The sequence below is a fragment of the Rhinoraja longicauda genome, chromosome 1 (assembly GCF_053455715.1).
Source record: "Rhinoraja longicauda isolate Sanriku21f chromosome 1, sRhiLon1.1, whole genome shotgun sequence".
Classification (NCBI taxonomy): Eukaryota; Metazoa; Chordata; class Chondrichthyes; order Rajiformes; family Arhynchobatidae; genus Rhinoraja; species Rhinoraja longicauda.
Window position 1 is genome coordinate 96,420,887 of NC_135953.1, and position 18,084 is coordinate 96,438,970.

At 47.1% G+C, this 18,084-nt stretch overlaps 1 protein-coding gene across 1 annotated transcript in view; it reads right to left on the reverse strand.

Annotated features, from left to right (window-relative positions):
- Positions 1 to 18,084, reverse strand: part of dapp1 (dual adaptor of phosphotyrosine and 3-phosphoinositides) — a 76,523-nt gene that overhangs the window by 11,183 nt on the left and 47,256 nt on the right. The window contains exons 2-5 of the mRNA XM_078403030.1: positions 13,254 to 13,376; positions 10,511 to 10,644; positions 6,538 to 6,668; positions 4,044 to 4,091 (exon numbers count right to left, since the gene is read on the reverse strand). Of these exons, the coding sequence (XP_078259156.1) occupies positions 4,044 to 4,091; positions 6,538 to 6,668; positions 10,511 to 10,644; positions 13,254 to 13,376 (436 nt within the window). The remainder of the gene's footprint in view (positions 1 to 4,043; positions 4,092 to 6,537; positions 6,669 to 10,510; positions 10,645 to 13,253; positions 13,377 to 18,084) is intronic.

The window sequence follows — 18,084 nt, forward strand, 5'->3', positions numbered from 1 at the left end:
GAAAGCAGGTCATTAAAGGGCTCGGAAAGCAGAAGTCATTAAAGAGACGAAGGTAAGGTATCTAGGACATAGATCAGGAGAGATTGGACCAGGGGGGATAGGATGGAGTCGAGTTAAGTGGAAATCATTTCTTTGGGACAGGAGCAGGCAGAAGTCTGCCAGGGCCGTTGTGTTTGTGGATTTTGGGGAAAAGGTAACAACGGGCTGTGCGGGACTGGGAAACGATAAGGTTGGAGGCTGTGGAAAGCTGACAGCCAGAAATGATGAAATCAGTATGGTGTTTGAGATGAAGGCCTGGTGCTCATCTGTGGGATCATGGTCCAAGGATAAGTAGGAGGAGGTGTCTGAGAGTTGTTGCCTGGCCTCAGCCCTGTAGAGGTCAGTGCGCCAGACTACCACGGCGCCTCCCTTGTCAGCGGGTTTATCAAGTCGGGGTTGCTGCAGAGTGAGAGGAGGGCTGTACATTCAGAGGGGGTGAGGTTGGAGTAGATAAGGGGAGTGGAAAAGGTGAGACGGTTGATGTCATGCCGGCAGTTAGAAATAAAGAGGTTTAGAGAGGGTAGAAGGCCGTTCTGGGGAGTGCAAGAGGAGGGGGACTGGTGGAGACGGGAGAAGGGGTCATCACTGGGTGGTGAGGACTCCTTCCCATAGAAAGAGGCATGGAGGTGGAGGCGACGGAAGAAAATCTCTACGTCGTGGTGGACCCGGAACTCGTTGAGGTGGGGCGGAGGGGAATGAAGGTGAGGCCTTTGTTGAGGACAGACCGTTCGGTATCAGAAAGGGGGAGATCCGGGGGGATGGTGAGGACACGACAAGGGTGGGGGTTGCGGGTCAGAGGAGGGCCGGGGAGGGGGTAAAGGCCGAGGCGAGATCTAGTGGGGAGATGGTGGGTGTTCAGAGAGGAGGGGGGATGTGAGGACTATTGTATGGGTGGGGTGTGGTCAGGGTAACCTGGTTAAAAGGGGAAAGGGGAAGGGGAAGCCCCATCACTATTGAGGTTCCCTGTTGGAGGGGGAGAGCAGTGGGACCCAGCATGGTCAGACCACATGGTGTGGGAGTCTGCATCGTGGAGGTTGTGGGCCCGGTGTTGAGCCTGCAACTCAGGTGAGGCGACGGCTCCGGGCCGCTGGTGGGCGGTGGAGAGGCGAGGGTCGGTGCAGTCGCTGGTGGAGGCCTGTGAAGGGCCGGAGTGAATACGGGTCGGCGGCGGCAGAATCGGTAGCCTCGGGGAGACAGTGAAAGTCGGCGACAGCAGCGGTGGTGGCTCCAGGGAGGCAGTGAGAGTCAGCAGCAGCGACAGATTCGGTGGTTCGGGCCTGGGTTTGGCCGGGAAGGTGGTGAAGGTCGGAGAGTCAGTGGATGTTGGTGTTACTCCTCGTGGTGGCAATCTCGGCCTTGTGGTATTCGGGCAGGCGGTCGAGTCGAGGAGTGTCAGTGGAGGGAGGGGTCTGGAGGTGAGCAAGCTTGTGATCCTTGGCAGAGTCCAGGTAGGCGAGGAAGCGTTTGTTGCGGATGTGGATCTGGCATTGTTGAGGGGTAACTTTTTTCACACAAAGGGTGGTGGACGTATAGGTAGTTGCGGCAGGTACCATCACAACGTTTAAGAAACATTTAGACAGGTACATGGATTGGATAGGTTTCGAGGGATATGGGCCAAATGCAGGCAGGTGGGATTATTGTAAATGGGGCTTGTTGGTCGGTGTGGGCAAGTTGGGTCAAAGGTTCTGTTTACGCGCTGTATTACGATGGAGGAACCCAAGATGTGCCACAGAGCCGAACGTCCCATCACAAGGACCGTCGCAACCAACCACCGCAAGCGAGGAGGGACCCACGCCGCTGAGAGTGAGGAGGGAGCCAAGAGCAACCTCCACAAGCGAGGAGGGATACATGAGAGTGTAGGAGGACCGTCAAGAGCGAGGAAGGTCCTGCGCTGTCGAGAGCAACCCAGTGGGGGGCGCCGAGTATGAAGGGAGGACCCGGCGGGGGGGGGGGGGGGGGGTGGTTGGCTGGGCCTGCGGCCACGTACGGTGAAGGGCCTAGTTTGCCGCTGGGAGAAGATAAGACTGTTCAAGGAACCTTTTGTAACTTTGTCAGTGCCAGCAATGTGGCGACTGTGTACAGTGCAGTCAGAAAGTATTCAGACCCCTTCATCTTTTTCCATATTTTGCTACGTTATAGCCTTATTTTTAAATGGATTAAATTCATTTTTTTAATCATCAATCTACACACAATACCCTATAATAAAAATGCAAAAACAGGTGTTTAGAACATTTTGCAAAGTAATTAAAAATAAATAACTGAAATATCATATTTACATATGTATTCAGAACCTTTGCTAGGACACTCAAAATTGAGCTTATGTTCATCCTGTTTCCATTGATTATCCTTGAGATGTTTCTACAACTTGATTGAAGTCCACCACTGATAAATTAAATTGATTGGACATGATTTGGAAAGGCACACACCTGTCTATATAAGGTCCCACAGTTGACTGTGCAAGTCAGAGCCAAAACCGAGCCATGAAGACGAAGGAATTGTCCATAGACCTCCTAGACAGGATTGTGGAGAGACACAGATCTGTGGAAGGGTATAAAACAATTTCTGCAGCATTGCAGGTCCCGAAGAGCACAGTGGCCTCTGTCATTTTTAAATGGAAGAACTTTGAAACCATCAGGACTCTTCATAGAGCTGGCCGCCCAGCCAAACTGAGCAATCGGGGGAGAAGGGCCTTGGTCAGGGAGGTGACCAAGAACCCGATGATCACTCTGACAGAGCTCCAGAGTTCCTCTGTGAAGATGGGAGAACCTTCCAGAAGGACAACTATATCTGCAGCACTCCACCAATCAGGCCTTTATGGTAGAGTGGCCAGACGGAAGCCATTCCTCTGTAAAAGGCACATGACAGCCCGCTTGGAGTTTGCCAAAAGGCACCTAAAGGATTCTCAGACCATGAGAAACAAGATTCTCTGGTCTGATGAAGCCATGATTGAATTCTTTGGCCTGAATGTCACGTCTCATTATCTGGTCAATACCATACTTATGGTGAAACATAGTGGTGGCAGCATCATGTTGTGGGGATGTTTTTCAGCGGCAGGAACTGGGAGACTAGTCAGGATCGAGGGAAAGATGAACGGAGCAAAGTATAGAGAGAGTCTTGATGAAAACCTGCTCCAGAACGCTCTGGACCTCAGACTGGGGCGGAGGTTCACCTTCCAACAGGACAACGACCCTAAGCACACAAACAAGACAATGCACGAGTGGCTTCATGACAAGTCTGTGAATACCCTTGAGTGGCCCAGCCAGAGCCCAGACTTGAACCCTATCGAACATCTCTGGGGGACCTGAAAATAGCTGTGCATCGACGCTCCCCATCCAACCGGACAGAGCTTGAGGATCTGCAGAGAAGAACGGGAGAAATTACCCAAATACAGGTGTGCCAAGCTTGTAGCGTAATACCCAAGAAGACTTGAGGCTGTAATCGCTGCCAAAGGTGCCTTAACAAAGTACTGAGTAGAGGGTCTGAATACTTATGTAAATGTGATATTCTAGTTATTACTTTTTAATTACTTTTCAAAAATTTCTAAACACCTGTTTTTGCTTTTTTATTATGAGGTATTGTGTGCAGATTGACGATTTAAAAAAAAAGATTTAAATCCATTTTAAAATAAGGCTGTAACGTAGCAAAACGTGGAAAAAGTGAAGGGGTCTATATACTTCTGAATGCACTGTACTGCCAAGGTGAGGTCTGCTGTATGATTTTATCGGATTGTATGCAAAACAAAGAAATTCACTGTACCTAGGGTACATGTGACAATAAAGTATTATTAAATTGAATTGAAATGAATTGAATCGAAACTGGAGTACCCAGCGGAAACCCACACGATCACAGGGAGAATGTACAAACTCCGTACAGACAGCACCCGCAGTCAGGATTGATCCCGGGTCTCTGGGGCTGTGAGGAAGCTACTCTACCAGCTGCATCTCCCGCTTCATATAACATGGCAACTACATGTAATTGTGCATTGCCTAAGCATGGAATCTCACCTTTACTCGGCCTCCTTGCTTTGTGAGATAGCCTTCCTTGGTGCCCAGCTGTAAATTAGAAAATTGCTTCTCAGATTATTGCTAACACAGATTGGACCAGTTCTCATCTACAAGCTGGTTAAAGCAGGACCATGTGAGTTAGGTAAAGCATCCATTGTTAAAAAGCCAAGCCAATAAATAACCAACACAAAGGTGACAACGTTCTTGCACTGCTGTAGGAAGATTATACAGTACTTAGGTAAACATAGATCAGTACAGTTCCCCTCATCAAAACCAAAGAACTAATCGTTGACTACAGAAAGGGGAAGTCGGAAGTCCACGCACCAGTTTTTGCCGATGGGTTGGCAGTGATGAGAGTTAACAGCTTCAAGTTCCTGGGCGCTAACATCTGGGATGACCTGTCCTGGCTCCATCACATAGATGTGATCACCAAGAAGGCTCGTCAATACCTCTACTAACTTAGAAGTTTAAAGATTCGGCATGTCTCTGATAACTGCATAAATAAATAAATCAGGAAAATAACGTTAGCAGTGGTGGGGACTATAAAGAACCTGTGAGGGGGACTGTCCTTTGGAGAACATACAACTCCAGACCCACAGCAAGGTGGTTGTCTTCACTGCTCTCTGAAACTGTCCATGCTGTTCAAGTCATGCACAGACCCATCAGGAAGAGGGGAATAGATAGGGTGAATACACAGTATTTTAGCCAGACTAGGGTAATCAAGAACCAAAGGACATAGGTTTCATGTGAGAGGGGAAAAATGTAAAAGGAACCTGAGGGGCAACTTTTTCACACAGAGGGTAGTGGGTATATGGAATATGCTGCCAGAGGAGATAATTGAGGCATGTGCTATTACAACATTTAAGAAATACTTGTTAATAGATAGGTACATAGATAGGTAAGAGTAGAGGGATATGGGCAAATGGAACTAGCTTGGATGGGGCATCTTGGTTGGACTTTGGGCCAAAAGTCTCACATTGTATCTGCCTCCACCACCACCCATTACACCAACCACCCTCTGTGTAAAAAACTTTGCTCTACCCATTTCCTTTAAACTTTGCCACTCTCACCATAACGCTATTCCCAATACTAGAGGGCATAGCTGTAAGGCCAGACGGGGAAAGTTTAATGGAAATGTATGGGGCAAGATTCTTTTTACACAAAGAGTAGTGAGAGCTTGGAAAACATTGCCAGGGGTGGTGGTGGTGGAGGCAGATATGATTGTGGTGTTTAAGAGGCTTTTAGATAGGCACATGAAAGTGCAGGGAGTTGAAGGATATGGATCATGTACAGGCAGACACGATCACTTTAACTAGGCACCATGTTCGGCATGGATAATGTCGGCTGTGCCCTATTGTTCCATGTCTCAAGTATTTGATTCTTCCAATCTGGGAAAAAAGATCAGACTGTCTACCCAATATATGTCTCTCATCATTTTTATACACTTTAATATTGGTCTAACCACCAACATGTACATCCATGAATTAACCCAAAACGTGCCGTAGAAATGCAGGCTGTTTTTCTTGATCCAGCATTCATTTAGCATTGCCACTGCATGCATTTTAAAAGCAAATCACTGGATCAAAAAGCAAAAAAATTCAGAGAATTGTGGACGCAGCCCAGACCATCACACGAACCATCCTCCATTCCGTTGACTCCATTTACACTTCACTCTGTCTCGGCAAGGCCGCCGCATAATCAAACAACAGTCTCACCCCTGTCACTCCCTCTTCTCCCCTCTCCCATTGGGCAAGAGGTACAAAAGTGTGAAAACGCACACCTCCAGTTTCTTCCCAGCTGCTATCAGGCAACTGAACCATCCTATTACCAACTAGAGACCTCCCATCTACCCCAATGGAGATCCTTGGATTAACTTTAATTGTACATTACCTTGCACTAAACATTATTCCCTTTAGCCAGTATCTGTGCAGTATGGATGTCTTGATTTTAATCAAGTATAGTCTTTCCGCTGACTGTTGTTGGACAAGTTAGAGGCAGGAAACATGTTCCCAATGTTGGGGGAGTCCAGAATCAGGGGCCACAGTTTAAGAATAAGGGGTAGGCCATTTAGAACGGAGATGAGGAAAAAACCTTTTCAGTCAGAGAGTTGTAAATATGTGGAATTCACTGCCTCAGAAGGCAGTGGAGGCCAAGTCTCTGAATGCATTCAAGAGAGAGCTAGATAGAGCTCTTAAGGATAGCGGAGTCAGGGGGTATGGGGAGAAGGCAGGAACGGGGTACTGATTGAGAATGATCAGCCATGATCACATTGAATGATGGTGCTGGCTCGAAGGGCCGAATGGCCTACTCCTGCACCTATTGTCTATTGTCCATTGACTGGATAGCACGCAACAAAAAGCTTTTCACTGTACCTCGCTGCACGTGACAATAAAGTAAACTAAACTAAATTAAACAAATCGCGGCCTGGTAAATAATTCAGTGCGTGTTTCCAACCCAGCTGGAGCCGGGCATGGAGCTAAGATGGTGCACTCACAGAGGGAGCCTTGGAAACGAGGTCGTTCTCTGTCCGTCCTGTCTGCATGGCTGTGTGGACCCGCACTGATTCGTAAATGGAAGGCTCCTCCACTTGCCGAGGGTATGGACTCTTCAGCACAAGCAACGTCCCTTCGGAAAAATAAATATAATAAAAACATGATACTTATCTTTTAGTTTAGAGATGGACACAAAATACTGGAATAACCCAGTGGGTCAGGCAGCATCATCTCTGGAGAAAAGGAATAGGTGACGTTTTGGGTCGAGACCCTTCTTTAGACTGAGAGTCAAAGGAGAGGGAAACTAGAGGTATGGAAAGGTACAGTACAAATCTGAGCCGGCACCGATGGCCAAGGAAAGATGGAGCCCACAATGGTCCACTGTTGGCTGTGGAAGAGGTGATAACGGAGGGATATATGGATGTGAACAGTGGAAGTGGCACGACAGCTAGGGTGGGGGAGGGGCAGAGAGAGAAGAAAGGCAGTGGTTACTTAAAATTAGAGAAATCAATATTCATACCGCTGGGTTGTAAGCTGCCCAGGCGAATATATGAGGTGCTGTTCCTCCAATTTACATGTGGCCTCACCCTGACAGTGGAGGATGCCCAGAACAGAAAGGTCAGTATGGAAATGGTAAGGGGAGTTAAAACATTTGGCAACCAGGAGATCGTGTAGGCCAAGGCAGACTGAGTGTAGGTGTTCAGTGTTAGTTTAGCGATACAGCAGGGAAACAGGCCCCACTGAGTCTACGGCCGCCGTCAATCACCTGTTCACATTAGTTCTATGTTGTCCCACTTTCTCATCCGGAGCGGGACTACACACTAGGGACAATTTACAGAGGCCAATTAACCTGCAAATGTCCAAGTTCATTTGGTTGTATCAGAAGTGCAAATGCACATTGAATCTTACACGATAGAAACAAGGAACTGCAGATGCTGGTTAATACACAAAAGGACACAAATATTCCTCTCATGATTTTATACACTTCTATAAGGACACCCCTCATCCTCCTGTGCTCCTAGAAATAAAGTCCTAGCTTGCCCGACCTCTCCCTATGGCTCAGGCCCTCGGGTCCTGGCAACATCCTCGTAAATGTTCTCTGCACCCTTTCCAGCTTGACACCATTTTTCCTATAACATGGTGGCCAAAACTGAACATGATACTCTAAATGTGGCCGTACCAATGTCTTACATAACTGCAGCATGACCTCCTGACTTCTATACTCAATGCTCTGACTGATGATGTGACAATAAACTCCACTCGACTTGGTAAGGGAATGAGCAAGGTTGGTCCATTGCCAAATTCCACAGGTGTTGGGCACATTCCAGCATTCCAGAATACAGATTCAGCAAAACACTCACCTACACTAATCGTAACTGGGATGCCTACAAATAGCATAGATCAACGGCGTGTGAAATCTTTCCTGTTCTTTCTGAGGACAGCCATGATGGAGCTACCAGGGCAAGGCCAGCATTTATTGCCAATTCTTTGCTGCCTCCTTGAGAAGACAAATTCCAAACAGTGAGGCATTGAGTATAAGAGTCAGGAAGTCATGATACAGCTTTATCATGATACAGCTTTATAAGACTTTGGTTCGGCCACGCTTGGAGTATTGCGTCCAGTTCTGGTCGCCCCATTACAGGAAGGATGCGGAGGCTTTGAAAATGGTACAGAAATGGCGCCTGGATTTAAGGGTATTATCCGACAGGGAGAGGTTGGACAGACCTGGATTGTTTTCTTTGGAATGCGATTGAGGGGAGACCTGATAAAAGTATTAAAAAAATGATGAGAGGCAGAGATAGGGCAGACAGTCAGAACCTTTTTCCGTAGGGTGGAAATATCAAATACTAATGGGCAAAGCTTTATTGTGAGAAGGGCAAAGTTTAAAGGAGAGGTGCAGGGTGAATTTTTGTTTTACACACAGAGGCTGGTGAATGCCCGGAACACGCTGCCAGGGTGGTAGTGGAGGCAAATATGATAATGGTGTTTGAGGCTTTTGGATAGGCACATGGATTTACCTATGCAAGCATATGGATCACATGCAGGCAGATAAGAGATGGGCTTGGTATAATCAGCACCGATATTGTGGGCTGAAGGGCTTGTCATGTGCATGTGCTGTACTGTTCTATATTCCCTCAAATTTGGCCCTTTGAGCCAGCACTGCCATTCAATGTGATCATGGCTGATCATCCACAATCAGTACCCTGTTCCTGCCCTCTCCCCATACCACCTGATCCCGCTATCCTTAAGAGCTCTATCTAACTCTCTCGTGAAAGCATCCAGAGAATTAGCCTCCATTGCCTGCTGAGGCAGAGAATTCCACAGATTTACAACTCTCTGAGTGAAAACGTTTTTCCTCATCTCCGTTCTAAATGGCCTACCCCTTATTCTTAAACTGTGGCCCCTGGTTCTGGACTCCCCCAACATTGGGAACATATGTCCTGCCTCTAGCGTGTCCAATCCCTTAATAATCTTATATGTTTCAATAAGATCCCCTCTCATCCTTCTAAATTCCAATGTATACAAGCCCAGTCACTCCAGTGTTTCAACATTCGACAATCCCGCCATTCCGGGAATTAACCTAGTGAACCTACGCTGCACTCCCTCAATAGCAAGAATGTCCTTCCTCAAATTTGGAGACCAAAACTACACACAGTACTCCAGGTGTGGTCTCACTAGGGCCCTGTACAATTGCAGAAGGACCTCTTTGCTTCTATACTCAACTCCTCTTGTCATGAAGGCCAACATGCCATTAGCTTTCTTCACTGCCTGCTGTACTTGCATGCTTACTTTCAGTAATCAAGAATCTATCCATCTCTGCCTTAAAAATATCTACTGACGGCCTCCACAGCCTTCTGTGACAAAGAATTCCACATACACAAATCAAAGACTTGTCCCACCCCAGCCATTCCTCCTTCTCCCGTCCAGCAGAAGGTACAGAAGCTTGAAAGCGCGCACCACCAGACTCAGGAATAGATTCTTAGACTCTGTTATCAGGCTTCTGAACAGTTCTTCCATAAGGTAGCGTAATGTTCGATTCACGTCTACCCCATTGTGGGCATTAGACTTGGTCTCTAGAACTGACGTGCTACTTACTATACTCAGAACCAGTGCATGGCAGAGAGTGGCCGGAGAGAGAACTGTTGAGAAGCGGTGGAGTGCAGGTAACTTGGATCTTGGCTGGACCCCAAATGGGAGACCTGGAAACGGAGATGGAAGCTATGTGGGGCTTGGTGGGGATGATTGGCAGATGAGTCGGGTGGGGGAGAGTAGGATGGAGATCAGAGCAGCAGAAACAAACAGAGGGGAGCAGTGAGAGAGGGTCGCACTGAACTCCCATCAGAGAGAGGAAGAGAACTTCTTCAAAGTATCCATAATTTTAGCAGATAGACACAAAATGGTGGAGCAACTCAGAGGGTCAGGCAACATCTCTGGGCAAAAGGAATAGGTGACATTTCGGGTCGAGACCCTTCTTCAGATTCAACCTTCAGTCTCAACCTGAAATGTCACCTATTCCTTTTCTCCAGAGATGCTGCCTGACCCACTGAGTTACTCAAACATTTTGTGTCTATCTTCGGTGTAAACCCGCATCTACAGTTCCTTGCATAATTTGAGGAGATTTTGCAGTGGAGACTAAAATGGAGACACAAGGAACTGCAGATTCTGAAATCTTGAGCAAATTATAGACTTGATCTCTGGAACTGATGCGCTACAATGCTGAGAACTATATTCTGCACTCTGTATCTTCCCCTTGCTTTACCTATTGTACTTGAGTTTGGCTTGATTGTATTTATGTATGTTATTATCTGATATGATTGGATAGCATGCAAAACAAAGCTTTTCACTGTGTACTGAAGCTAAATCTTTCTTTGAAGAACTCAGCAGTTCAGGCAGCGGAGGGAATATACGGGTGATGTTTCGGGTTGGGACCCTTCTCCAGTCTGGAAGGATGACTATGGAATGGAGCTGGATTACCTGTCTCACTGCCGATCAGCGGCTGGTTGGCGAAGTGACTGACAAACTCTGAGACAGAATGAAATTCACTGAATCCAAATTTAATCGAGCCTTCACTCCACTCGATCTGGAAGTGTTTGACGGAGTCTTTGCCTCTGCAAATGGAAAGTTCAGAGACGTTAGTGATCTTCAACATGACAGCATGGAGCACTTTAGAAAGAGGTTTCTAGCTTTCCAATTTCTCTCGACACCATTGTACCTGGATTGTACCTGGACGCAGCCCAGACCATCACACAAACCAACCTCCCACCAATTGACCCCATCTATACCTCACGCTGCCTTAGCAATGCCACCAGCATAATCAAGGACCAGTCTCATCCCGGTCACTCCCTCTTCTCCCCTCTCCCACCAGGCAAGAGGTATAGAAGTGTAAAAACGCACACCTCTAGATTCAGGGATGCTTTCTTCCCAGCTGTCATCAGGCAAGTGAACCATCCTATCACCAATTAGGGAGCAGTCCTTAGTTACCATCTAACTCTTTGGAGACCTATGGACTTTCTTTAATTGGACTTTACCAGTCTTTATCTTGCACTAAACATTATTTGTTATATCCTGTATATGTACACCGCAGATGGCTCGATTGGAATCATGTAGTGGCATTCCGCTGACTGGGTCGTACGCAACAAAAGCTTTTCACTGTACCTCGGTACATGTGACAAACATAAACTAAACTAAACTGAAACAAGCCTATGATAAATCCCTTTGATGGTGGGGATATATATATATATATATATATATATATATATGTATATATATATATATGTATAAAAGTATATATATATCATATATATACACATCTAATATATATACATCTAATATATAGATATATTATATATATTTATCTGTGTGTAACTGCGTTTACGGGGCATGTAAACCTGCCGCAAGTAGGAATTTCATTGTTCTGTTGGTACATATGACAATTAAATACACTTGACTCTTGATTTAGATCCCATGTCGGAGTGAGTGAGCTATCCTCGAATAGCTCTCCCTTCACATTCAATATAGTTTAGTTTAATTTAGAGATACAATGTGGAAACAGGCCCTTTGGCCACCAAGTCCACATCAACCAGCGATCATTGTGTACACTAACACTATCCTACACACGGGGGGACAATTTACAGATGCCAATTAACCTACTAACCTGCACATCTTCGGAGTGTGGGAGGTAACCCACGCAATCACAGGGAGAACGTGTAAACTCCATACAGACAGCACCCGTGGTCAGAATCGAACCCGGGTCTCTGGCGCTACTCTACCACTGTGGCACTGTGCCTGACTGAAGGATGTAAAATTCTGAGAGGCATAGCTAAGACAGACAGTCAGAATGTGTAGGAAGTAACTGCAGATGCTGCTTTAGACCGAAGATAGACGCAAAATCCTGTATTTCTAAAAACTAAACCGTTGGTGTTAACTGGGACCAGAGTGCTTGGTCACACATGTAGACGCATAGAGACTCTAGCCCAGGGTAGGGGAATCGTGAACCAGAGGGCTTAGGTTTAAGGTGAAGGGAGAAAGATTTAATAGGAACCCGAGGGGTTACTTTTTTAAACAAAGGGTGGTGGGTGTATGGAACGAGCTGCCGGAGGAGGTAGTTGACAACATTTAAGAAACAATTAGACAGGTACATGGATAGGACAGGTTTAGAGGGATATGGGCCAAACACAGGTAAGTGTAGACTAGTGTAGATGGGGCATGAGTTGAGTTTAGTTTATTGTCACATATACCGAGGTACAGTGCATTTGTTGCGTGCTAACCAGTCATCGGAAAGACAACACATGATTATGTTGGACCAAAGGGCCTGTTTCCACGCTGTAGGGCTCTATGTATTAAAATGCGTCACACTTAACACTCACCACAGCCAGTTACACGTGGCATTTAACATTTTCACTGCCTGTGTGATCTGAGGCTAGTCTAATAGTCAATAGTCGTTTATTTGTCACATACACATAAATGTGTAGTGAAATGAAACATTACCCGCAGTTCAACAATAAGACCAATAAGAATAGACAATAGACAATAGGTGCAGGAGTAGGCCATTCAGCCCTTCGAGCCAGCACCGCCATTCAATGCGATCATGGCTGATCACTCTCAATCAGTACCCCGTTCCTGCCTTCTCCCCATACCCCCTCACTCCGCTATCCTTAAGAGCTCTATCCAGCTCTCTCTTGAAAGCATCCAACGAACTGGCCTCCACTGCCTTCTGAGGCAGAGAATTCCACACCTTCACCACTCTCTGACTGAAAAAGTTCTTCCTCATCTCCGTTCTAAATGGCCTACCCCTTATTCTTAAACTGTGGCCCCTTGTTCTGGACTCCCCCAACATTGGGAACATGTTTCCTGCCTCTAATGTGTCCAATCCCCTAATTATCTTATATGTTTCAATAAGATCCCCCCTCATCCTTCTAAATTCCAGTGTATACAAGCCTAATTGCTCCAGCCTTTCAACATACGACAGTCCCGCCATTCCGGGAATCAACCTAGTGAACCTACGCTGCACGCCCTCAATAGCAAGAATATCCTTCCTCAAATTTGGAGACCAAAACTGCACACAGTACTCCAGGTGCGGTCTCACAAGGGCCCGGTACAACTGTAGAAGGACCTCTTTGCTCCTATAATCAATAAAAATGCAATAACACATACAATCATAAACTAACACCAAACAAAAAACCGCAGCGACTCGCTGGCTCAGGTCCGAGCTGCTTACCTTACCGACAGTGCGTAGAAATTTGGAGCATCGTGACTTTTCCTCAGCAGGTAGCAGCCATCCTTGCCGTTGGACAGGAGCAGAGCTTCAGCGGCATGGCGCGAGAGATCGTGGTGAAACCAGCTGTCCAAGGAAAGCAAACGAGAGGCCGTCAACAAGGGAATGCACTCTAGGACGCTGCTTAATCCAAGCCAACCACCGTTGAAAGACAGTCACAACATGCTGGAGTAGCTCAGCAGGTCAGGCAGCATCTCTGTAGAACATGGATAGATAACATTTCAGGTTGGGATCCTTTATTGTCTGAAGGTGGGTCCTAACCTGAAACGTCACCTATCCATATTCTCTAGAAATACTGTCTTACCCTTAGTTTAGTTTAGTTTAGTTTAGTTTAGTTGAGTTTATTGTCACATGTACCAAAGTACAATGAAAAGCTTTTGTTGCATGCTATACAGTCAGTGGAAAGACTATACTTGATTATAATCAAGATGTCCACAATGTACAGATACTGGATAAAGTGAATAACATTTAGTGCAAGGTAATGTGCAATTAAAGTTAATCCAAGGGTCTCCAATGAGGTAGATGGGAGGTCAGGCCACTCTCTAGTTGGTAATATGATACTTCAATTGCCTGATAACAGCTGGGAAGAAACAGTCCCTGAATCTGGAGGTGTGCATTTTCACACAGCGGAAAGACTATATATGATTACAATCGAGCCACATACAGTGTACAGATACAGGATAAGAGGAATAAAGTGTAGGGAAGAATTGCAAATGCTGGTTTAAATCGAAGGTCGACACAATATGCTAGAGTACCTCAGCGGGACAGGCAGCATCTCTGGAGAGAAGGAATGGGTGACGTTTAGTGCAAGATAAAGTCCAGTAAATTTTGATTAAAGATAGTCCATGGGTCTCCAATGAGGTAGATAGTAGCTCAGGACCGCTCTCTAGTTGGTTATAGGATGGTTCAGTTGCCTGATAACAGCTGGGAAGAAACGTTCCCTGAATCTGGAGCAGTGCGTTTTCACTCTTGCCTGATGGGAGAGGGGAGAAAAGGGGGAACTCGCGGTGTTACTCCACCACTGCTTTGTTTTGTTGTAAACCAGCATCCGCAGTTCCTTGTGTCGACAACCTCAGCTAGACTAAATCAGTCTGGGAGGAGAACTGTAAGTTGTAGTTTAGAGATACAGTGTGGAAACATGCCCTTCGGCCCACTGAATCCACACTGTCCATTGATAACCCATTCACATTGGTTATCCCACTTTCTCATCCACTCCCTGCACACAAGAGGGACAATTTACACAGGCCAATTAACCTACATCCCACACGTCTTTGGGATGTGGGTGGAAACCGGAGCACAGGGAGAAAACCCACGTGGTCACAGGGAGAACGGGCAAACTCCACACAGACAGCACCCAAGGTCAGGATCGAACCAGGGTCTCTTGCGCTGTGAGGCAGCAGTTCTACCCCTGTAGTTGTCTTATATCATAATGTTCTGATCAACTCTGTGATCGGGGACTCACACTCTGCGTTTGGCAATCTTGGAGCGAATTGTTGACACAGCTGCAAAACCCCTGTCTTAGAGTCACCTCAGTCACCAGCTCCAAGATTTAAGCCTCTATGTTTATGAGTTGTGGCACAGGACGACTTGCCACTTTATCCAGCGACACAGTATTTTTGCCAGGATTTAGACTTTAGATGCTGCCTGACTTTAGACTTTAGCGATACAGCGTGAAAACAGGCCCTTCGGCCCACCGATTACACGCCAACCAGTGATCACCCTGACACTAGCACTATCCTACACACTAGGGACAATTTTACCAATTAACCTACAAACCTGTACGTCTTTGGAGTGTGGGAGGAAACCAGAGCACCCGGGGAAAACCCACACGGTCACAGGGAGAACGTGCAAACTCTGTACAGACAGCACCCGTAGTCAGGATCGAACTCGGGTCTCTGGCACTGTAAGGCAGCAGGTCCAGCACTGTGCCACTGTGCCACTGTGCCACCCCTAAAAAGGATAGGGGATTCTAAAATCAAAGGGCATAAGGTGAGAAAGGAGTAATTTAAAGAGAGATCAGGGAGATTAATGAGAGATCAATGAGAATAAAGAGATATTAAAGTGATCAGCGGCAATTTTTTCACAGAGGGCTGTCCGTAACTGGAACGAGTTGTCAGAGGAAGCTATAGATGTGGATACTATTACAACTTTCAAAGGACATTTGGACAGATATATGGAGACACAATGGAACAGTTCCAGATGTTGGAATCTTCAGCAAAACACAAAGTGCTGGAGGAACTAAGTGGGTCAGGCAGCATCTGTGGAGGGAATGGACAGGACGCATTTTGGGTCGGGACCCTACTTCAGATATATGGATAAGACGAATTTAGAGGGATATGGGCCAAATGTGGTGGCACGATGGCGCAGCTGCAGAGTTTCAGCCTTACAGCCCCAGAGACCCGGGTCTGAACCTGACAACGTGCTGCCTGGGGACTCTACGCTCTCTCTGTGACCGCGTGGGGTTTTTCTGGGTGCTCCGGTTTCCTCCCACGTTCCAAAGACGTACAGGTTTGTAGGTTAATTGGCTTCTGTACATTGTCCCTAGCATGTAGGATAGAATCCGAGGATGTAACTAGTAGAGTGGATAAGGGAGAACCAGTCGATGTGTTATATCTGGACTTTCAGAAGGCCTTCGACAAGGTCCCACATAGGAGATTGGTGTACAAACTTAAAGCACACGGTATTGAGGGTTCAGTGTTGAGGTGGATAGAAAATTGGTTGGCGGACAGGAAGCAAAGAGTAGGAATAAACGGGTCCTTTTCGGAATGGCAGGCAGTGACTAGGGGGGTACCGCAAGGCTCAGTGCTGGGACCCCAGTTATTTAAGATTCAAGATTCAAGATTCAAGATAGCTTTATTTGTCATCCAATATTGGACGAAATCTAGTCACCCACAGTCCAACAATAAAAGCATTAAATAGGCATTAAAATTACACAACCCCAAAAACACACAAAAAAAGAGACATCCATCAAAGAAACATCCATCACAGTGAGTCTCCTCCAGTCCTCTCCTCACTGTGATGGAAGGCCACAATGTCTTTCCCTTCTCCTGCTGTCCTCTCCCGCAGTCAGGTTGTTGTGGTTGCAGGCCGCGCCGGACGGTCCGCAGCGGCCCGAGCCTAAGGCGAGTCGCAGCCGCTCCCACAGCCTCGGAAGACGGCCGGCTCCGCCGATGATAAGTCCGATCCGGGGCGGTCGAACACGCTGCCGCTGTTGCTGTACGTCGGGGCGGTCGTGGCTCCCGACATTGAAGCCCCCGCCCAGCAGAGAAATATCCCGCGGCATATTTTAGGCCGCGCCGGACGGTGAAATGTCCGTGACCCAAGCCCCGCAACCCGGGGCGGGCGAACACGCTGCCGCTGCCGGAGCTCCCGATGTCGGCATCCACGCGGCCCGAGCCCAAGGCAAGTCGCAGCCGCTCCCGCAGCCTCCGAGGACGGCCGGCTCCGGTGATGGTAAGTCCGATCCGCGGGCTCTGCGAACCAGAGCCCTGGAGGCCGCCAGCTCCAGGAGTTGGGCCGCTGGTAGGCCGCAGCAGGAACGGAGACAACACCCAGAAAACAAAGGTCGGGTCTCCGTTCGGAAGGGACACCTATTTACAATTTTACAGTTCCCCCCCCTCCCCCCCACATACACACATAGTACACAAACACAAAAACACCACATCACAACTACAATTAAGACAAAAAAACAACAAAAACACAAAGACAAATGGACCGCAGGTAAGCCGCAGCTGCTATGGCAGCGCCGCCAACGCGTGGATATACATTGTATATTAATGATTTGGACGAGGGAATTGAATGCAACATCTCTAAGTTTGCGGATGACACGAAGCTGGGTGGCAGTGTTAGCTGCGAGGAGGATGCTAGGAGGCTGCAGAGTGATTTGGATAGATTAGGCGAGTGGGCAAATGCATGGCAGATGCAATATAATGTGGATAAATGTGAGGTTATCCACTTTGGCGGCAAGAACAGGAAAGCAGAGTATTACCTGAATGGTGACCGATTGGGAGAAGGGGAGATGCAACGTGACCTGGGTGTCATGGTGCACCAGTCATTGAAAGCAAGCATGCAGGTGCAGCAGGCAGTGAAGAAAGCGAATGGTATGTTGGCATTCATAGCAAGAGGATTTGAGTTTAGGAGCAGGGAGGATCTGCTGCAGTTGTACAGGGCCTTGGTGAGACCGCACCTGGAGTATTGTGTGCAGTTTTGGTCTCCTAACCTGAGGAAAGACGTTCTTGCCTTAGAGGGAGTACAGAGAAGGTTCACCAGATTGATCCCTGGGATGGCGGGACTTACATATGAGGAAAGACTGGATAGACTGGGCTTGTACTCGCTGGAATTTAGAAGACTGAGGGGGGATCTTATAGAAACATATAAAATTCTTAGGGGGTTGGAGAGGCTAGATGCGGGAAGATTGTTCCCGATGTTGGGGGAGTCCAGAACCAGGGGTCACAGCTTAAGGATAAGGGGGAAGTCTTTTAGGATGAGACTGAGAAAACATTTCTTCACACAGAGAGTGGTGAGTCTGTGGAATTCTCTGCCACAGAAGGTAGTTGAGGCCAGTTCATTGGCTATATTTAAGAGGGAGTTAGATGCGGCCCTTTTTGCTAAAGGGATCAGGGGGTATGGAGAGAAGGCAGGTACAGGCTACTGAGCTGGATGATCAGCCATGATCATATTGAATGGCGGTGCAGGCTCGAAGGGCCGAATGGCCTACTCCTGCACCTATTTTCTATGTTTTTATGTTTCTATGTTTCTATGTTTCTAATCTCTA